Raw genomic sequence first — 22731 nt, 5'->3', positions numbered from 1 at the left:
ATGGGATTTAAAACAATCGACTTTCAAAGTTGGTGGTGTCAGAAATGACTTACTCGTGTTCTTCAGTACTTGTGCTTGCTTCAAAGCCACCTTAAACCATCCCATGTCAGGATCTTGAGTCACTATTTCTTATCTTCCTCTAAAAAGGATTTGGCATCACCATTATCATCAGTAACCACCTACCTAAGTGAATTTGACTATCTCCACACAGCCTGGACTGGGTCAACTTTGACATCTCTTCCTCCACCCACTTTGCTCCCCTCCCCAAAACACTGCTGGAGAATTCTGACCATTCTTACTCTTTCTGTAGGCCTGTTGGTTTATTGTAGTGTCACAGTAAGATGAAGGCCAGTCACCTTCTCTTTCATAGTTGTCTTGGCTTTTCTTAGCCCTTTGCTTTTTCGTATATTTTTTTAATATATAAATGAATTTAGTTTAATTGGAGGCTAATTACGTTACAATGTTGTATTGGTTTTGCCATACATTGACATGAATCCACCACGGGTGTACATGTGTTCCCCATCCTGAACCCCCCTCCCACCTCCCTCCCCATCCCATTCCTCTGGGTCATCCCAGTGCACCAGCCCTGAGCACCCTGTTTCATGCATCAAACCTGGACTGATGATCTGTTTCACATATGATAATTATATATGTTTCAATGCTAATTATATATGTTTCAATGCCATTCTCCCAAAATCTTCCCACCCTCACCCTCTCCCACAGAGTCCAAAAGACTGTTCCATACATCTGTGTCTCTTTTGCTGTCTCGCATACAGGGTTATCATTACCATCTTTCTAAATTCCATATATATGCATTAGTATACTGTATTGGTGTTTTGCTTTCTGGCTTCAGTCTGTATAATAGGCTCCAGTTTTATCCACCTCATTAGAATGGATTCAAATGTATTCTTTTTAATGGCTCAGTAATACTTCATTGTGTATATGTACCACAGCTTCCTTATCCATTCATCTGCTGATGGACATCTAGGTTGCTTCCATGTCCTGGCTATTATTAACAGTGCTGCGATGAACATTGGGGTACACGTGTCTCTTTCAATTCTGGTTTCCTTGGTGTGTATGCCCAGCAGTGGGATTGCTGGGTCATGTGGCAGTTCTATTTCCAGTTTTTTAAGGAATCTCCGCACTGTTCTCCATAGTGGCTGTACTAGTTTGCATTCCCACCAACAGTGTAAGAGGGTTCCCTTTTCTCCACATCCTTTCCAGCATTTATTGTTTGTAGACTTTTGTATAGCAGCCATTCTGACTGGTGTGAAATGGTACCTCATTGTGGTTTCGATTTTCATTTCTCTGATAATGAGTGATGTTGAGCATCTTTTCATGTGTTTGTTAGCCATCTGTATGTCTTCTTTGGAGAAATGTCTATTTAGTTCTTTGGCCCATTCTTTGATTGGGTCATTTATTTTTCTGGAATTGAGCTGCAAGAGTTGCTTGTATATATTTTTGTTTTGTTTTGTTTTGTTTTTTGTTATTTATTTTTTGTGTGTATGTTCATTGCCTTTTTTTTTTTTTTGTCTTTTATTTTTACTTTATTTTACTTTACAATACTGTATGGTTTTGCCATACATTGACATGAATCCCCATGGGTGTACATGCGTTCCCAAACATGAATCCCCCTCCCACCTCCCTCCCCATAACATCTCTCTGGGTCATCACCGTGCACAAGCCCCAAGCATGCTGTATCCTGCGTCGGACATAGACTGGCGATTCGATTCTTACATATAGTATACATGTTACTATCATCCCACCCTCTCCCTCTCCCTCTGAGTCCAAAAGTCCATTACACATCTGTGTCTTTTTTGCTGTTTTGCATACAGGGTCGTCATTGCCATCTTTCTAAGTTCCATATATATGTGTTAGTATACTGTATTGGTGTTTTTCTTTCTGGCTTACTTCACTCTGTATAATCGGCTCCAGTTTCATCCATTTCATCAGAACTGATTCAAATGTATTCTTCTTAACGGCTGAGTAATACTCCATTGTGTATATGTACCACAGCTTTCTTATCCATTCATCTGCTGATGGACATCTAGGTTGTTTCCATGTCCTGGCTATTATAAACAGTGCTGCGATGAACATTGCGGTACAGGTGTCTCTTTCAATTCTGGTTTCCTCGGTGTGTATGCCCAGCAGTGGGATTGCTGGGTCATAAGGTAGTTCTATTTGCAATTTTTTAAGGACTCTCCACACTGTTCTCCAAAGTGGCTGTATTAGTTTGCATTCCCACCAACAGTGTAGGAGGGTTCCCTTTTCTCCACACCCTCTCCAGCATTTATTGCTTGCAGATTTTTGGATCGCAGACATTCTGACTGGTGTGAAGTGGTACCTCATTGTGGTTTTGATTTGCATTTCTCTGATAATGAGTGATGTTGAGCATCTTTTCATGTGTTTGTTAGCCATCCATATGTCTTCTTTGGAGAAATGTCTATTTAGTTCTTTGGCCCATTTTTTGATTGGGTCGTTTGTTTTCCTGGAATTGAGCTGCATAAGTTGCTTGTATATTTTTGAGATTAGTTGTTTGTCAGTTGCTTCATTTGCTGTTATTTTCTCCCATTCAGAAGGCTGTCTTTTCACCTTGCTTATATTTTCCTTTGTTGTGCAGAAGCTTTTAATTTTGATTAGATCCCATTTGTTTATTTTTGCTTTTATTTCCAGAATTCTGGGAGGTGGATCATAGAGGATCCTGCTGTGATTTATGTCTGAGAGTGTTTTGCCTATATTCTCCTCTAGGAGTTTTATAGTTTCTGGTCTTATATTTAGATCTTTAATCCATTTTGAGTTTATTTTTGTGTGCGGTGTTAAAAAGTGATCTAGTTTCATTCTTTTACAAGTGGTTGACCAGTTTTCCCAGCACCACTTGTTAAAGAGATTGTCTTTACTCCATTGTATATTCTTGCCTCCTTTGTCAAAGATAAGGTGTCCATATGTGTGTGGATTTATCTCTGGGCTTTCTATTTTGTTCCATTGATCTATATTTCTGTCTTTGTGCCAGTACCATACTGTCTTGATGACTGTGGCTTTGTAGTAGAGCCTGAAGTCAGGCAAGTTGATTCCTCCAGTTCCATTCTTCTTTCTCAAGATTACTTTGGCAATTCGAGGTTTTTTGTATTTCCATACGAATCTTGAAATTATTTGTTCTAGTTCTGTGAAAAATATGGCTGGTAGCTTGCAGCCATAGGGATTCAATGCAATAGGGATTGCATTGAATTTGTAAATTGCTTTGGGTAGTATACTCATTTTCACTATATTGATTCTTCCAATCCATGAACATGGTATATTTCTCCATCTATTAGTGTCCTCTTTGATTTCTTTCATCAGTGTTTTATAGTTTTCTATATATAGGTCTTTGGTTTCTTTAGGCAGATATATTCCTAAGTATTTTATTCTTTTCGTTGCAATGGTGAATGGAATTGTTTCCTTAATTTCTTTTTCTACTTTCTCATTATTAGTGTATAGGAATGCAAGGGATTTCTGTGTGTTGATTTTATATCCTGCAACTTTACTATATTCATTGATTAGCTCTAGTAATTTTCTGGTGGAGTCTTTTAGGGTTTTCCATGTAGAGGATCATGCCATCTTCAAAGAGTGAGAGTTTTACTTCTTCTTTTCCAATCTGGATTACTTTTATTTCTTTTTCTGCTCTGATTGCTGTGGCCAAAACTTCCAGAACTATGTTGAATAGTAGCGGTGAAAGTGGGCACCCTTGTCTTGTTCCTGACTTTAGGGGAAATGCTTTCAATTTTTCATCATTGAGGATAATGTTTGCTGTGGGTTTGTCATATATAGCTTTTATTATGTTGAGGTATGTTCCTTCTATTCCTGCTTTCTGGAGACTTTTTATCATAAATGGATGTTGAATTTTTTCAAAGGCCTTCTCTGCATCTATTGAGATAATCATATGGCTTTTATTTTTCAATTTGTTAATGTGGTGAATTACATTGATTGATTTATGGATATTGAAGAATCCTTGCATCCCTGGGATAAAGCCCACTTGGTCATGGTGTATGATCTTTTTAATGTGTTGTTGGATTCTGATTGCTAGAATTTTGTTGAGGATTTTTGCATCTATGTTCATCAGTGATATTGGCCTGTAGTTTTCTTTTTTTGTGGAGTCTTTGTCAGGTTTTGGTATTAGGGTGATGGTGGCCTCATAGAATGAGTTTGGAAATTTACCTTCCTCTGCAATTTTCTGGAAGCGTTTGAGTAGGATAGGTGTTAGCTCTGCTCGAAATTTTTGGTAGAATTCAGCTATGAAGCCGTCTGGACCTGGGCTTTTGTTTGCTGGAAGATTTCTGATTACAGTTTCAGTTTCCGTGCTTGTGATGGGTCTGTTAAGATTTTCTATTTCTTCCTGGTTCAGTTTTGGAAAATTGTACTTTTCTAAGAATTTGTCCATTTCTTCCACGTTGTCCATTTTATTGGCATATAACTGCTGATAGTAGTCTCTTATGATCCTTTGTATTTCTGTGTTGTCTGTTGTGATCTCTCCATTTTCATTTCTAATTTTATTGATTTGATTTTTCTCTCTTTGCTTCTTGATGAGTCTGGCTAATGGTTTGTCAATTTTATTTATCCTTTCAAAGAACCAGCTTTTGGCTTTGTTGATTTTTGCTATGGTCTCTTTTGTTTCTTTTGCATTTATTTCTGCCCTAATTTTTAAGATTTCTTTTCTTCTACTAACCCTGGCATTCTCCAGTTCTTCCTTTTCTAGTTGCTTTAGTTGTAGAGTTAGGTTATTTATTTGACTTTTTTCTTGTTTCTTGAGGTATGCCTGTATTGCTATGAACTTTCCTCTTAGCACTGCTTTTATAGTGTCCCACAGGTTTTGGGTTGTTGTGTTTTCATTTTCATTAGTTTCTATGCATATTTTGATTTCTTTTTGATTTCTTCTGTGATTTGTTGGTTATTCAGAAGTGTGTTGTTCAACCTCCATATGTTAGAATTTTTAATAGTTTTTCTCCTGTAATTGAGATCTAATCTTAATGCATTGTGGTCAGAAAAGATGCTTGGAATGATTTTGATTTTTTTGGATTTATCAAGTTTAGATTTATGGCCCAGGATATGATCTATCTTGGAGAAGGTTCCATGAGCACTTGAGAAAAAGGTAAAATTCATTGTTTGGGGGTGAAATGTCCTATAGATATCAATTAGGTCTAACTGGTCTAATGTATCATTTAAAGTTTGCGTTTCTTTGTTGATTTTCTGTTTAGTTGATCTGTCCATAGGTGTGAGTGGGGTATTAAAGTCTCCCACTATTATTGTGTTATTGTTGATTTCCCCTTTCATACTTGTTAGCATTTGTCTTACATATTGCGGTGCTCCTATATTGGGTGCATATATATTTATAATTGTTATATCTTCTTCTTGGATTGATCCTTTGATCATTATGTGGTGGCCTTCTTTGTCTCTTTTCACAGCCTTTGTTTTAAAGTCTGTTTTATCAGATATGAGTATTGCCACTCCTGCTTTCTTTTGGTCTCTATTTGCGTGGTATATCTTTTTCCAGCACTTCACTTTCAGTCTGTATGTGTCCCTTGTTTTGAGGTGGGTCTCTTGTAAGCAGCATACAGAGGGGTCTTGTTTTTATATCCATTCAGCCAGTCTTTGCCTTTTGGTTGGGGCATTCAACCCATTTACGTTTAAGGTAATTATTGATAAGTATGATCCTGTTACCATTTACTTTATTGTTTGGGGTTCGGTGTTTCCTGTCTAGAGAATATCCTTTAGAATTTCTTGGAGAGCTGGTTTGGTGGTGCTGAATTCTCTCAGCTTTTGCTTGTCTGTAAAGCTTTTGATTTCTCCTTCGTATTTGAATGAGATCCTTGCTGGGTACAGTAATCTGGGCTGTAGATTATTTTCTTTCATCACTTTAAGTATGTCTTGCCATTCCCTCCTGGCCTGAAGAGTTTCTATTGAAAGATCAGCTGTTATCCTTATGGGAATCCCCTTGTGTGTTATTTGTTGTTTTTCCCTTGCTGCTTTTAATATTTGTTCTTTGTGTTTGATCTTTGTTAATTTGATTAATATGTGTCTTGGGGTGTTTCGCCTTGGGTTTATCCTATTTGGAACTCTCTGTGTTTCTTGGACTTGGGTGATTATTTCCTTCCCCATTTTAGGGAAGTTTTCAACTATTATCTCCTCAAGGATTTTCTCATGGTCTTTCTTTTTGTCTTCTTCTTCTGGGACTCCTATAATTCGAATGTTGGAGTGTTTCATATCGTCCTGGAGGTCTCTGAGATTGTCCTCATTTCTTTTAATTCATTTTTCTTGTTTCCTCTCTGATTCATTTATTTCTAGCATTCTATCTTCTATTTCACTAAGCCTATCTTCTGCCTCCGTTATTCTGCTATTTGTTGCCTCCAGAGTGTTTCTGATTTCATTTATTGTGTTATTCATTATATATTGACTCTTTTTTATTTCTTCTAGGTCCTTGTTAAACCTTTCTTGTATCTTCTCAATCCTTGTCTCTAGGCTATTTATCTGTGATTCCATTTTAATTTCAAGATTTTGGATCATTTTCACTATCAATATTCGAAATTCTTTCTCAGGTAGATTCCCTGCCTCTTCCTCTTTGGTTTGGTTTGGTGGGCAACTTTCCTGTTCCTTTACCTGCTGAGTATTCCTCTGTCTCTTCATCTTGATTATATTGCTGTGTTTGGGGTGGCCTTTTTATATTCTGGTAATTTGTGGAATTATCTTTATTATGGAGCTTCCTCACTGTGGGTGGGGTTGTATCAGTGGCTTGTCTAGGTTGCCTGGTTAGGGAGGCTTGTGTTGGAGTTCTGGTGGGTGGAGCTGGGTTTCTTCTCTCTGGAGTGCAGTGGAGTGACCAGTAATGGGTTATGAGACGTCAAAGGTTTTGGAGTAACTTTGAGCTGCCTGTATATTGAAGCTCAGGGGCGTGTTCCTGTGTTGCTGGAGAATTTGTATGGTATGTCTTGTTCTGGAACTTGTTGGCCCTTGGGTGGAGCTTGGTTTCAGTGTAGGTATGGAGGCATTTGATGAGCTCCTATTGCTTAATGTTCCCTGAATTCAACAGTTCTCTAATGTTTTCAGGCTTTGGACTTAAGCCTCCTGCTTCTGGTTTTCAGTTTTATTTTTACAGTAGCCTCTAGACTTCTCCATTTATACAGTACCGATAATAAACATCTAGGTTAAAGATGAAAAGTTTCTCCACATTGAGGGACACTCAGAGAGGTTCACTGAGTTACAAGGAGAAGAGAAGATGGAGGGGGTAGTTAGAGGTGACTGGAATGAGTTGCGGTGAGATCAAAAGAGGAGAGAGCAAGCTAGCCAGTAATCACTTCCTTATGTGCGCTCCATAGTCTGGACCGCTCAGAGGTATTTACGGAGTTATACAGGGAAGAGGGGAGGGAGGAAGTAGACAGAGGTGGCCAGGAGGATAAGAGAGAGGAATGAGAAGGAGAGAGACAAATCCTGCCAGTAACCAGTTCCTTCGGTGTTCTCCACCGTCTGGAACACACAGAGATTCACAGAGTTGGATAGAGAAGAGATGGGGGAGAAAAGAGACAGAGGCCACCTGGTGGAGAAAAAGGAGAGTCCAAAGGAGGAGATAGTGGTCAAGCCAGTAATCTCGCTCTCAGGTAAAATTGGGTAGTGAAGTTTGGGTTTTTAAATACACAAAATTGACAACAAAAACCAAAGAGCAAAGATTAAAAATCTAGAGTAGAGGTTGGATTTTCAAAAATACAATATTAAAGAAAAGAAGCAGAAGGAAAAAAGAAAAAAAAAGCCACAAGAATTATTAAAAAAAAAAAACACCAATAACCACCCAAAGACTATATATGGTGTTTGCCGTAAAAAAAAAAAAAAAAAGAGTCGTTTTTTTTTTGAATAATAATAATAGGTTATAGAAATAAAAATTAGAGGAGAAATAGAAGACTTAACTATTAAAAAAAGAGTTAGAAGTAAAGAAAAAAAAGGAATGATTTTAAAAATAGTAAAAATATATCTGGCTCTTCTCTGATGTTGTGGGTACTGTGGGGTCACTTCCAAGGCGGTTCCCTCTGTTTAACTTCTTCTGTTTGCTGGTTTTTTAGGCTCACTAGTTCAGTCGCGCTCTGGGGAGGGGGGATGCTGCGAACAAATAGCACTGTCGTGTGCACACCTTGTCTCAGCCCCGCTGGACCTGTCCCTTCTCGCGGCGTAGAAACCGCTCCGGCTCTACGATGCTCAGCTGGGAACCGTCTGAGGCCGGCCCTAGGCTGCGTGCACTTCCCTGGTCTAAGCCGCTCAGGTTCGGCGCTCAGGTAGCCGTCAGAGGCACAGATTCAGTTGGGACTGCATTTTGTGCCCTTCCTGGTCCGAGTAGCTCAGGAGTTTGACGAGCGCGATCACTGCGACTTGTCGCCTTTTCTGCCTCTGCTGCTCAGTTTTCTGGGTGGACCGCTGGCGCCCCTTGTGAGGCAGATGGTGACTGTCCAGCACCCCCAGAAGTCTTAGCAAAGAAGCCTGTTTGCAGTTTGGTAAGTAAAGTCTCTCCGAGTCTGCAATTGCCCCTTTCCAGCCCTTACGGCTCTGGCTGCCTGTCCCCGGCGGGGCATGGTCTGCAGCCGGCTTTTTCCGTTCCGTCCTTCGTTCTGTGCTGGGTCCTGGCGGTGTCTTATGTTCCAGCTTTTCGCGTGGTAGCTATCCCACAGTCTGGTTAGCTAGCCCCAGTTAGATCGTTCTGGTTGCGCGTGGGGCGTTCCTGCCGGATTCTTACAAAGCACTGCAGCCCGCGCCTCCCGCGCTTCCCTCCCCTGCCCCCACTTCCTAGTGGCGGATGCAGGCGTCTGTGCTGCTTTTTTCCGCTGGAGGAGTTACTGTTGGGCTTGTAATCTCTTGGTTTTAATTATTTATTTATTTTTCCCTTCCTGTTATGTTGCCCTCTGTGTTTCCAAGGCTCGCCACAGACTCGGCAGGGAGAGTGTTTCCTGGTGTTTGGAAACCTCTCTTCTTAAAATTCCCTTTCTGGGACGGGCTTCCCTTCCTGGGACGGGCTTCCCTTCCTGGGACGGAGCTCCCTCCCCACCTCCTGTCTCCTTTTTCGTCTTTTATATTTTTTCCTACCTGTTTTTGAAGACAATGGTCTGCTTTTCTGGTTGGCTGATGTCCTCTGCCAGCCTACAGAAGTTGTTTTGTGGAGTTTGCTCAGCGTTGAAGTGTTCTTTTGAGGAATTTGTGAGGGAGAAGGTGGTCTTCCCGTCCTATTCCTTCGCCATCTTAGGACCGCCCCCTGCTTGTATATTTTTGAGATTCTTTGCCAGTTGCTTCATTTGCTATTATTTTCTCCCATTCTGAAGGCTGTCTTTTAAAAATGAATTTTTTTTAAGCTTCATGAAAAAACTGTTGGATTTTTACTTCAAATACATTAAATTTATTGATTAATAACTTTTTCTTTTAAGGTCTTGTGGATGTTTTATTCCTGGGTAGCTTCTATTTTTGTTGCCATTGTAAATGGTATTTTTTTAAAATTCTCTCTTTTTTTTTAAAACATGTATTTTATTTGGCTTTATAAAATATAAAAATTTGTTATGCATTGATATATATGTACCAAAAAACTCACACTGAATGGTAATTATAGGGTATTAGCTAGAAGCAATAGAGTATTATAAATTCTGTTTAAACAATAGACTTTCATTTATGTTAAAATTATCCTAACCCAAACTCTAGTGAAATAAAAACAAAAGAATAATTTATAGGTGGAATTTTAGCACCACAGTATATATTTTTATTAGCGGCAACCTCAACATTTTCTTTTCTTAAAGAACTCTATTCAAAATCACATATGTATCAGCACGTGGATACCAAGCAGATGCTTCTGGGTTTCTGTTCTGGAGGCCCCACAGGGTAGATCTGCTTTTATTTTGCTTTTATTTAGAAATTTACAAAAAGTTAATAACTGATTGATACCAAATCAGTGACAAGTTTGAAGTCCTTAACAACATTTTGCCTTAGAATTTACAAATGATAAATAAGACATTATGGTAATTTTCTGTGACCCGGGTCATGAGTCTTATGGTTTAGCCCCAGCCAGTATACCAGTAATGAATCAAATCTCCCACTTGACTTTTAAACTACTTTGTGTGTGTGTGTTAGTCTGTCAGTTGTGTCTGATTGTGTGTGACCTCATGGACTGTAGCCCACCAGACTCTTCTGTCCCTGGAATTCTCCATGCAAGGATACTGGATCAGGTTGCCATTCCTTCTCCAGGGGATCTTCCCAACCCAGGTATTGAACACGCATCTTCCACAAGCAGGTAGATTCTTTACTATCTGAGCCTCAAGGGAAGCCCCAAATAAGGCATTGCTGCTGCTGCTGCTATGTCACTTCAGTTGTGTCCGACTCTGTGTGACCCCATAGACAGCAGCCCACCAGGCTCCTCCATCCCTGGGATTCTCCAGGCAAGAGCACTGGAGTAGGTTGCCATTTCCTTCTCCAATGCATGAAAATGAAAAGTGAAAGGGAAGTAGCTCAGTCGTGTCCGACTCTTCGCGACCCCATGAACCGCAGCCTACCAGGCTCCTCTGTCCATGGGATTTTCCAGGCAAGAGTACTGGAGTGGGGCGCCATCATTACTCAGGGCATTATAGAGTATACAGAAGGAGAAATAAACCAAGATTTCATTAATTCTCAAATTCCGTATGTTCTTTCCATTGGATATAGCGTTGGCTTCAGAAGAGGAAGATACAGGGCAGGAGAAACTCAAACACTTTGACGCCTCTTGTCTTTCTCTTCCATAGGGATGTAGTTATTTTGGTCAAAAGTGAAAGTGAAGTCGCTCAGTTGTGTCCAATCTTTTGCGACTGCATGGACTGTAGCCTACCATGCTCCTCCATCCATGGGAATTTCCAGGCAAGAGTACTGGAGTCGGTTGCCATTTCCTTCTCCAAAAGATTCTCTTTCTAATAATGCTTTCACATGGTGCAGAATTTCAGAGCTATGAAAAGATATATAGTGAAAGCCTCCCTTCTATTCCTGACCTGATCCTAGCCAGTTTTGTATGTATCCAGCTGATCTATTACCAAATTCAGACTTAAATTGAAGAAAGTAGGGAAAACCGCTAGACCATTCAGGTATGACCTAAATCAAATCCCTTATGATGATACAGTGGAAGTGAGAAGTAGATTTAAGGGCCTAGATCTGATAGATAGAGTGCCTGATGAACTATGGACTGAGGTTCGTGACACTGTACTGGAGACAGGGATCAAGACCATCCTCATGGAAAAGAAATGCAAAAAAGCAAAATGGCTGTCTGGGGAGGTCTTGCAAATAGCTGTGAAAAGAAGAGAGGCAAAACACAAAGGAGAAAAAGAAAGATATAAGCATCTGAATGCAGAGTTCCAAAGAATAGCAAGAAGAGATAAGAAAGCCTTCTTCAGCGATCAGTGCAAAGAAATAGAGGAAAACAACAGAATGGGAAAGACTAGAGATCTCTTCAAGAAAATTAGAGATACCAAGGGAACATGAAATATGCAAAGATGGGCTCGATAAAAGACAGAAATGGTATGGACATAACAGAAGCAGAAGATATTAAGAAGAGGTGGCAAGAATACACAGAAGAACTGTACAAAAAAGATCTTCACAACCCAGGTAATCACGATGGTGTGATCACTCATCTAGAGCCAGACATCCTGGAATGTGAAGTCAAGTGGGCCTTAGGAAGTATCGCTACGAACAAAGCTAGTGGAGGTGATGGAATTCCAGTAAAGCTATTTCAAATCCTGAAAGATGATTCTGTGAAAGTGCTGCACTCAATATGCCAGCAAATTTGGAAAACTCAGCAGTGGCCACAGGACTGGAAAAGGTCAGTTTTCATTCCAATCCCAAAGAAAGGCAATGCCAAAGAATGTTCAAACTACTGCACAATTGCACTCATCTCACATGCTAGTAAAGTAATGCTCAAAATTCTCCAAGCCAGGCTCCAGCAATACGTGAACCGTGAACTTCCTGATGTTCAAGCTGGTTTTAGAAAAGGCAGAGGCGATTATACAGAGTGAAGTAAGCCAGAAAGAAAAACACCAATACAGTATACTAACACATATATATGGAATTTAGAAAGATGGCAATGACGACCCTGTATGCAAGACAGGAAAAAAGACACAGCTGTGTATAACGGACTTTTGGACTCAGAGAGAGAGGGAGAGGGCGGGATGATTTGGGAGAATGGCATTCTATCATGTATACTATCATGTAAGAATTGAATCGCCAGTCTATGTCTGACGCAGGATACAGCATGCTTGGGGCTGGTGCATGGGGATCACCCACAGAGATGTTATGGGGAGGGAGGTGGGAGGGGGTTTCATGTTTGGGAACACATGTAAGAATTAAAGATTTTAAAATTTAATAAAAATAAATAAATAAATAAATGATAAAAAAATTAAAAAAATAAATACAAAAAAAAAAATATATGGAAGGGGAAAAAAAAGAAAAAAAAAAAAAAAAAAAGAAAAGGCAGAGGAACCAGAGATCAAATTGCCAACATCTGCTGGATCATGGAAAAAGCAAGAGAGTTCCAGAGAAACATCTATTTCTGCTTTATTGACTATGCCAAAGCTTTTGACTGTGTGGATCACAATAAACTGTGGAAAATTCTGAAAGAGATGGGCATACCAGACCACCTGACCTGCCTCTTGAGAAATCTGTATGCAGGTCAGGAAGCAACAGTTAGAACTGGACATGGAACAACAGACTGATTTCAAATGGGAAAAGGAGTACCTCAAGGCTGTATATTGTCACCCTGCTTATTTAACTTCTGTGCAGAGTACATCATGAGAAACGCTGGACTGGAAGAAACACAAGCTGGAATCAAGATTGCTGGGAGAAATATCAATAACCTCAGATATGCAGATGACACCACCCTTATGGCAGAAAGTGAAGAGGAACTCAAAAGCCTCTTGATGAAAGTGAAAGAGGAGAGTAAAAAAGTTGGCTTAAAGCTCAACATTCAGAAAGCTAAGATCATGGCATCTGGTCCCATCACTTCATAGGAAATAGATGGGGAAACAGTGGAAACAATGTCAGACTTTGTTTTTTGGGGCTCCAAAATCACTGCAGATGATGACTGCTGCCATGAAATCAAAAGACGCTTACTCCTTGGAAGGTAAGTTATGACCAACCTAGATAGCATATTCAAAAGCAGAGACATTACTTTGCCGACTAAGGTCTGTCTAGTCAAGGCTATAGTTTTTCCTGTGGTTATGTATGGATGTGAGAGTTGGACTGTGAAGAAGGCTGAGTGCTGAAGAATTGATGCTTTTGAACTGTGGTTTTGGAGAAGACTCTTGAGAGTCCCTTGGACTGCAAGGAGATCCAGCCAATCCATTCTGAGGGAGATCAGCCCTGGGTGTTCTTTGGAAGGAATGACGCTAAAGCTGAAACTCCAGTACTTTGGCCACTTCATGCGAAGAGTTGACTCATTGGAAAAGACTGTTGCTGGGAGGGATTGGGGGCATGAGGGGAAGGGGAAGACAGAGGATGAGATGGCTGGATGGCATCACTGACTCAATGGACGTGAGTCTGAGTGAATTCTGGGAGTTGGTGATGGACAGGGAGCCCTGGCGTGCTGCGATTCATGGGGTCGCAAAGAGTCGGACACGACTGAGCAACTGAACTGAAGAACATGCTATACAAGCAAATATGTATGTTTATTCACCATCTCTTCTGGTTTTACAAAGATAATTTTTAAAAATATTTTATTAAAAAAAACCAACTGTATATTCTGTACTTGCTGTTTTCCCTTTAAAATATCTTGGAGATAGTTACATATCAGTCAGCTTGGTAAACAGCCACATCCTCCTTTTGGTGCATAGTGTATATCGTAGGGTAAGCCGTAAATTATTAAATCCTTTATGTTTGAGCTTCCCAGGAGGCGATGGTGGTAAAGAACTTGCCTCCAGTTTAGGAGACTTGAGAGACACGGGTTCGATCCTGGGTTGAGAAGATCCCCTGGAGAAGGGCACGGCAAACCACTCCAGTATTCCTGTCTGTAGAGTCTCATGGACAGAGGAACCGGGCAGGCTATGGTCCTTAGTTGGACATCACTGAAGTGACTTTTTTTTTTTGGTTTTTAATAGTGCTTAAGTGAATGCATACAGGCACACCAAATGATATATTTTAAAACATTTTCTGATGCTTATTGCTGGTGTATGGAATGTTAATTAAATTTTTTATATTCATCTTACAATATGATGTTGCTGTATTTTCTTGGTAGATATAATTAGATTCTCTTATACATATTTTACATCTGGGAATAAACATATTTGGCTCTTCTTTCTGAGTAATATTTATTCATTGTCAGTAAACTGCTGAGCAGCTGCTTCAGTGCATTTTTGACTACAGTGGGCTTCTTTGCTTTGTTTTGGATTTTAAGGAATTATTGCTGACATTTTACTGTTAAGCATGGTGTTTGTAGATTTTTGTTGTCTGTTTAGTTGCCAAGTTGTGTCCAACTCTTTGCAATTCCATGGACTATAGCCCACCAGGCTTCTCTGTTAGTGGGGTTTCCTTTTCCCAGGTAAGGCTACTGAAGTGGGTTGCCATTTCCTTATCTAGGGAATCCTCCCAACCTGGGAATTGAGCCCTAGTCTTCTCCCTTGGCAGGGGAGTTCTTTTCCACTTGCAGATGCTTTTTATTGTGTTAAGGGTGCGTGCGTGTGTGCCAGGTCGCTTCAGTCATGTCCTACTCTTTGCAGTCTCAGGGGCTATAGCCAGCCAGACTCCTCTGTCCATGGAATTCTCCAGGCAAGAATACTGGAGTGGGTTGCTATGCCCTCTTCCAGGGGATCTTCCCGACCCAAGGATAGAACCTGTGTCTCCTGTGGCTCCTGCATTGTCAGGAGGTTTCTTATAGCTAAGCTACCAGCAGAGGGTATCTCCTGTTTTACTAACTTAGCTGGCAGCTTCTGTCATGCCTGTTTTTTGTATCTTGAGAAAATCATATAGTCATCTCTTTTACCTTGTTACTTATGTTAATTTTTTTTTTTAATTTACAACTATTCTTCTAAATAGGTTTTCCTGGTGGCTCAGATGATAAAGAAACCATCTGCAATGCAGGAGACCTGAGTTCGATCCCTGGGTCGGGAAGATCCCCTGGAGTAGGAAGTGGGATCCAGTATTCTTGCCTGGAAAATCCCATGGATAGAGGAACCTGGTGGACTGCAGTCCATGGGATTGCAAAGAGTCGGACACAATTGAGCAACTAACACTTTAACTTTCAGAACTATTCTTCTATTTCTAAAATAAATTTACATTTCATTTCTTTTAAAAGTTCCAAAATAGGTTTGTTAAAATTTAATTTTGACATAAAATCTTTTTTTATAATTGAAGTTGCCATATAATTAGTGTATGAGTGTAAATATTTAACAACTTACTCTTCAGGAAGAAAGCCCTGGCTTGTAGCTAATGCTTGTTTCTATAGTATAAATTACTCCTACCATAGCAGATTATGAGCTGCTAACAACGCCACTCAGTGTGAAGATGAGAAGAGAACCACACTGGTTGCTCTTTGGAACCAGCGTACCATTGCATAGGTTTTAATTTTTAATATTGTCTTTGTTTGGTTTGGAGATCAAAATGTGTTGGAAAGTGTTGCTTCTGTTTTTTCTCTTTTCTAAAAGAAAACAGTTTATGTATAAATGAGCATTTATTTGTTCTTTGACAGTCTGATTATATTTATCTGTTCTAAACACTTTCTGAAGTTTGGTATGGTTTTTTTCTTTGACTCATGAGTTGTGTATAAATAGGATTTTAAATTTCCAATCATGCTTTTTAAAATAAATCCCCTCAGTTCAGTTCAGTTGCTCAGTCATGTCCGACTCTTTGTGACCCCATGAATTGCAGCACGCCAGGCCTCCCTGTCCATCACCAACTCTCGGAGTTCACCCAGACTCTTGTCCAGTGAGTCGGTGGTGCCATCCAGCCATCTCGTTCTCTGTCATCCCCTTCTCCTCCTGCCCCCAATCCCTCCCAGCATCAGAGTCTTTTCCAATGAGTCAACTCTTCATATGAGGTGGCCAAAGTACTGGAGTTTCAGCTTTAGCGTCATTCCTTCCAAAGAACACCCAGGGCTGATCTCCTTTAGAATGGACTGATTGGATCTCCTTGGAGTCCAAGGGACTCTCAAGAGTCTTCTCCAACACCACAGTTCAAAAGCATCAATTCTTCAGCACTCAGCCTTCTTCACAGTCCAACTCTCACATCCATACATGACCACAGGAAAAACCATAGCCTTGACTAGACGGACCTTAGTCGGGAAAGTAATGTCTCTGCTTTTGAATATGCTATCTAGGTTGATCATAACTTTCCTTCCAAGGAGTAAGCGTCTTTTAATTTCATGGTTGCAGTCACCATCTGCAGTGATTTTGGAGCCCAACGAAATAAAGTCTGACACTGTTTCCAGTGTTTCCCCATCTATTTCCCATGAAGTGATGGGACCAGATGCCAGTCTTCGTTTTCTGAATGTTGAGCTTTAAGCCAACGTTTTCACTCTCCTCTTTCACTTTGATCAAGAGGCTTTTGAGTTCCTCTTCACTTTCTGCCATAAGGGTGGTGTCATCTGCATATCTGAGGTTATTGATATTTCTCCTGGCAATCTTGATTCCAGCTTGTACTTCATCCAGCCCCACGTTTCTCATGATGTACTCTGCATATAAGTTAAATAAGCAGGGTGACAATATACAGCCTTGACATACTCCTTTTCCTATTTGGAACCAGTCTGTTGTTCCATGTCCAGTTCTAACTGTTGCTTCCTGACCTGCATACAGATTTCTCAAGAGGCAGGTCAGGTGGTCTGGTATGCCCATCTCTTTCAGAATTTTCCACAGTTTATTGTGACCCACACAGTCCCCTACCCTCAATTTTAATTGTTATTGGAGGAGACTGTTTGAACTCAGGTTTTTGGCATTTTTTTTGGTTAGGACTTATTTTGTGGCTCATCAGTCAGTTTTCATGTATTCTGCATGTGCTTTTAATGGTTGCAAAGTATGTAAAGTGTGTCTCTGAGGTCAGGTTTGTTAATCATGCTTTCAAATCTACATTTAATTTTCTTTCTAGTCTGCTTTTTCTATCTTAACAGATGTGAGCTGAATCTTCCATTATTATTTTGAATTTGTTGATTTTTGTGTGATTTGATCAAGTTTTGCTTTGAATATTTTGAGGCTTTGCTCATAGGTACATATAAGGCAAATTATTCCTTTTGTTGTTACAGAATGATCCTCTTCATCCTGAATGTTATCTTTTTGTCTAAAAATGATTATCCGACTCACAGATTTCTTTTGGTTAGCATCTGTATGATGTAGCTTATTCTATCCTTCAATCTTTATTATCTTAGCATATAATTAGATATATGTTTGAGCCCCTCGTGGCTCAGACAGTGAAGAGTCTGCCTGCAGTGTGGGAGACCTGGGTTTGATCCCTATGTTGGGAAGATCCTCTGGAAAAGGAAATGGCAACCCACTCCAGTATTCTTGCCTGGAGAATCTCAGGGATATGAGGTCGCAAAGAGTCAGACACAACTGAGTAACTTTACTTTCACTTTCAGACATTTGTTCAGTCTTCCCATTGTGTTCTCCTTGATTCTTAACTTTCAAGTTTTCCATCTCTGTTTCTCTCTTTCATTTTCTGAGTTGTATCCTCAGACATGACTTTTTTTTTTAACCAATTTTCTCTTAGCATCTATCTGTTTACCTTTTCATTCCTTGATGTTATATGTAGCTCATTTGTAGTCTTTTTAAAATTTCTTTCTCGAGTCTTTAATTATTAAAATAGTCTTTATATATATTTTGATTATTAAAACATCCCAATTAAAGTATTTAGAATTATACTATAATTCTTTCAGTGCTCAAAGCCTGTTACCTGTAAGATGTGTGTGTAGCTCTATGCAGTTTTTTTAAATCACTTTACTGAGGTATGATTGACATTACAGAAATCTATACACAGTTAGTATATACAACTTAATAAGCTTGGAGATAAGTGTATACCCTTGAAAGCACCACCACAATCTGTGCCGTTAACATGTGAAAGTTTCCTCTCACTCTATCGTTATTTGTATGTGTGTGTGATGAGAATGCTATTGATGTAAGATCTGTCCTCTTACCAGATTTTTGAGTTTCTGATACAGTATTATCGACTGTAGACACCATGCTGTACAGTAGATCTCTGTGACTTACTCATCTTGTACTAAAATTTTGTACCCCTTGACTAGTCCTCCATGTTCCCCCTCTCACCAGCCCCTTGGTAAAACCATTCTATCTACTCTCTGATTCAATGAGTGTGACTATTTTAGTTTCCACATATAAGTGGTATCATGTAGCATTTGTCCTTCTGTGTCTGACTTATCTCACTTAGCAAAATGTCTTCCATGTTGTTGCAAATGGCAGGACTGTGTTCTTTTTAAAGGGTGAATAATCCTTCATAGGGCTTCCCAGGTGACTCAGGGGTAAAGAATTCACCTGCCAATGCAGAAAATGCAGTTTCCATCCCTGGGTTGGGAAGATCAGTTGGAGAAGGAAATGGCAACCTACTCCATATTCTTGCCTGGGAAATCCCATGGACAGAGGAGCCTGGCAGGCTCTATTCCATGGAGTTGCAAAAGAGTCAGACACCACTTCGTGACTAAAAACAACAAAGACAAATCCATTATATATATATATCTGTTGTTGTTCAGTCGCTGAGTCATATTTGACTCTTTGTGACCCCATGAACTGCAGCATGCCAGGTTTCATCATCTCTTGGAGCTTGCTCAAACTCATGTCCATTGAGTCAGTGATGCCATCCAACCATCTCATCCTCTGTTGTCCCCTTCTCCTCCTGCCTTCAGTCTTTCCCAGCATCAAGGTATTTTCCAATGAGTTGGCTGTTCATATCAGGTGGCCAGAGTATTCTATGTATATATGACATTTTTTCCGCATTCATCTATCATTGGACATTTAGGTTGTTTCTGTCTTGGCTGTTGTGAATAATGTTGCAGTGAACCTGGGAATACAGATATGGGAGTACAGATCTCTCTTTCAGATCCTGATTTCAGTTTCTCTGGCTCTGTACCCAGAATGGGAACTGCTGGATCAGGTAGTAGTTCTGTAATTTTTTTATGAATTTCTATACTATTCAATATTTTCCATAGTGATTCTGTAGTCTTGCATTACCGTCACCACAGTCAGGATCCTCAACTGTATCGTCACAGGACTCCCTTTGTTATCCCTTTGTAGCCACATTCAAATCCCCTCCCTGTCCTTGACCCCTGGCCACCGCCAATATGTCTATCATCTTGTAATTATTATTTCACAAGTATTACATAAACTGAATCCTGCTGTGTGCATCCTATTGAGATTGGCTTTTTCACTAGCAGAATTTCCTTAAGTTTCCAAGTAATTGTGTGTATCAGTAGTTTGTAACTTATAATATTCTATGATCTGGATGTACCACAGTTTGTTTAGCCTTTCACCCATTGAAAGACAATTGGGTACTTTACGGTTGGGGCTATAACAAAGCTACTGTGAACATTCATTTCCCAATTTTTTTAATGAAAATTTTCAGGTATCACCTACTGTCAACAAAGTACCTTGGTTCTGTATTAGAATGTTTTCATTATAAAGTGTAGTCAATGTGATATATCCATAATTCATATTTTAGATGTTTTTATGGTATTTCTGTAATTTAGATATGCATTAATAGTTTTTAATTTTTGTTCCATTGTTTTTTGGGTTAATTGAAATGACTCTGTTTGCTTTATGATTTAATTATGTGTCCTTTTTTTATAGGAAGGGAAAATGAGGACTTAAGCTTACTCAAGTCAGTCATTAGACACTTTGAGTATTCTAATCCAGCATATAATACCGTTTTCAACAATGATTACCACACTTTCAAATATAAAAACTCACCAAAAAGAACCCAACAACAACAACCCACACATCTTTATATGTCTTGGGGGAGGAAGGATTGTGACTGACAACTTGTTGAATGAAGTATATGTGTTAAATATTTGTGTGAATATCCTTTGTTTAGGAAGTCGAGGCACAAGAGGTTCTCAGATTGATAGTCACAGTAGTAGTAGCAACTATCATGACAGCTGGGAGACGCGAAGCAGCTATCCTGAAAGAGACAGATACCCTGAGAGAGACACCAGAGAGCAAGCAAGAGATTCTTCCTTTGAGAGAAGACACGGGGAGAGAGATCGTCGCGACAACAGAGAGAGAGGTTTGTTAACTGAGATACTATTAAATAGTCACCAACAGTGATTGGGAGAATTGTAGTTTTTTCCAACCATTATCAGTTTACTTTTTAACATAAAATATCTTTTAAGACTTTTGTTTGTTGGTACACTTTAACCTATTTATTCATATAATCTTTTTTTTACTTAGTTTAGTAGAGATTATCTAAATAACTGGCTACCAGTACTCACTTGGTAACAGAGCAGGTACTGAATTGGTAGGTACTTGGATACTGCAAGAGTTGAGGTGCCTTGCTGTATGTCTCTTACCTTAACCAAACCGCTCACAGTGTTTTAAAAAACATAGGTGCTTGGGTGCTGTTTCAGGTATTTCGGATTCAGGAGATAGCTTCTCATCTGAGTGTCCTGACCACTCACTCACTCACTGACTGTGACACACAGACTTGTAAGGACTGCCAGAGAGGAACAAGACAAAGGCAGTGATGATAGGGTTAGGGGCTGTCTGGAGAAACAGTTTGTGTTCCTTCCTGAGAATATGTAATACTTAGTTTAGCTAACTTTATATTCTTGTATATTTTAAGCTAAGCTAAAAATTTTCTGTTATTCTACTAGAAGACCTCTTAAATCAGTATTGAAGCAAGATACTAGAAAGCAGTTCAGAAGGGTTATAAGTACTTTCTTAAACAAGCTTCTATTGTCAGTACGTGTTAGGCCTTTGAGCATCTGTGACCTTATGAAGGTCTTACTAACTTTACCTAGTTACTAAAGTAAGGTTTGCTATAATGCTGAAGTTAACATCATATAAGACCTGACGGAGTAGGGAACTCAGTGTTGATGCTTCAGAGTGGGCTGTTTTATATATAAGGCAACATTCATCTTGATATGGGTAGGAATAAGAGGTGAGCGAAGACACTAAGACAGCTTGTACTTTTGAGAGCATAGATGAGATCAGAGACATAGATTCGTGCTGCTGAGTTGAGCTTAATGCGTTTGGGTTGAAAGATGTGTATGATTTCCTTAGTTACAGATGAGGCTGGAGTTGATATGATCTGTGTTAATGCCTGAAATTATTTCTTCCCAAACACTGATTCACCAGTCTTTATTTTCTTTAATCTAACACTGTGTCCTGATAATGCTTTTTTAATATCTTTTTTTCTTTTTTTCTAGTTTGATGTCCCTCTCAGATTTTTTTCATCTCATGCCTGAATTCAGTGTAACATTTGGTTTCAGTCCACATATGTATTGAGTTACCAAGAACTTTGAAAGTTGCTCTTTATATACTCTCTGGCTTAATATTCTTTATTAAGTCAGAAAATGTATGTTTTAAATCCTTTTATCTTTCAAAATCTGTGAGCTTAGGTATGATAAGGAAATCTGTGTTTATAATTCAGGAGACTTGGGCCAAGAGAAAGGTAATGATTCTTTTCATTGTCAGAGAATAAAGTTCTAAAGCTAAAATTCAAACTGTAGGTTTTCTGACTACATGTCCTGTTGTTTCTATTTTATTTTACTATAAGTACCTCAGTAAATATCAGTTGTACAATTGAAATAGAAATATACTTTTGATTATATATTCTACAAATGATTATTGAGTACCCCTGCACTTTGCTGGGTTTGGGGAGTACAACAGTTCTTACACTTATAGAACTTTATAAAAGGGATGATATGCCCCCTGAAGAAAGAAATGATTGGTGGATGCTATCAAGGAAACATACAAGAGATCCAGATAGAAATAAAGGATGAGTGGGACCTACTTTCCTTAAACAGTGTGCTTATGAAAAATTTGAGATGACATATATGCAGAGGCATAAATGCAAGGAAAGAAGTTAGCATTGTAGGTATTGAGGGTAAAAACATTATATGCAGAGAAAAGAATATGTGCCAATTCTCTGAGATGGGAAATAACTTCATATGTCCTAGAATTTGAAAGAAGATCAGTGTGACTAGAGTATGGTGAGCAAAGGGAGATGGGTAGAGGTCAGAGGTAGAGATGTGCTCAGGACCTTGTTCTTGTGCTCAGGAATTTTCTTCACAGGCTGATTAGGGTAGACCGTCAGATATGATAAATACTATTACTGTGTGAAGTCCTGTGAGAAGACAAAGATGCACCTAGAATTCTGAGGCAATCCACAAAAGCATCCTGAAGAGACATCTGAATTAGGGCCTGAGGGATGAATAGGAGTTGGCTAGAAGGAGCCATGGAAGAAACACTGTCAGGTAGAGAGTCTAGCATGTGCAGACACACAGGACTGAAAAAACATATGCTTTGGAGAGTAAAGAATCATGAGGTTGGAGCAGAGGTGTGCTACAATTGGAAGGAAAGGAAAGAAGCTAGGAAAAAGGACCATGTTGTAAATGGCCTAATAAGTCAGGCTAACAAATGTGGATTTAATTGCCTTTTTCACTGCCTATAATAAGTACTTTTAAACAGCCTTTTTTTTTTTTTTTAAAATCAGTTGGGAAAAAAATAGTTTTCATCAATAAAAATAAAAACATTAGAGAGTCTACAAACAGACCAAAGACAACATGAGACCACTGATAAC

General features: G+C 39.3%; 1 protein-coding gene across 2 annotated transcripts in view; it reads left to right on the top strand.

Moving 5' to 3' along the window:
• ZC3H13 (zinc finger CCCH-type containing 13) overlaps positions 1-22731 on the top strand; it is a 106510-nt gene that overhangs the window by 65261 nt on the left and 18518 nt on the right. For both annotated transcript variants that reach the window (XM_068984266.1, XM_068984265.1), the window contains exon 11: positions 20023-20214. In XM_068984266.1, the coding sequence (XP_068840367.1) occupies positions 20023-20214 (192 nt within the window). The remainder of the gene's footprint in view (positions 1-20022; positions 20215-22731) is intronic.

Source organism: Capricornis sumatraensis, chromosome 12 (genome assembly GCF_032405125.1).
Source record: "Capricornis sumatraensis isolate serow.1 chromosome 12, serow.2, whole genome shotgun sequence".
In the NCBI taxonomy this organism is placed as follows: domain Eukaryota; kingdom Metazoa; phylum Chordata; class Mammalia; order Artiodactyla; family Bovidae; genus Capricornis; species Capricornis sumatraensis.
This window is presented reverse-complemented; position numbering and strand designations above follow the sequence as displayed.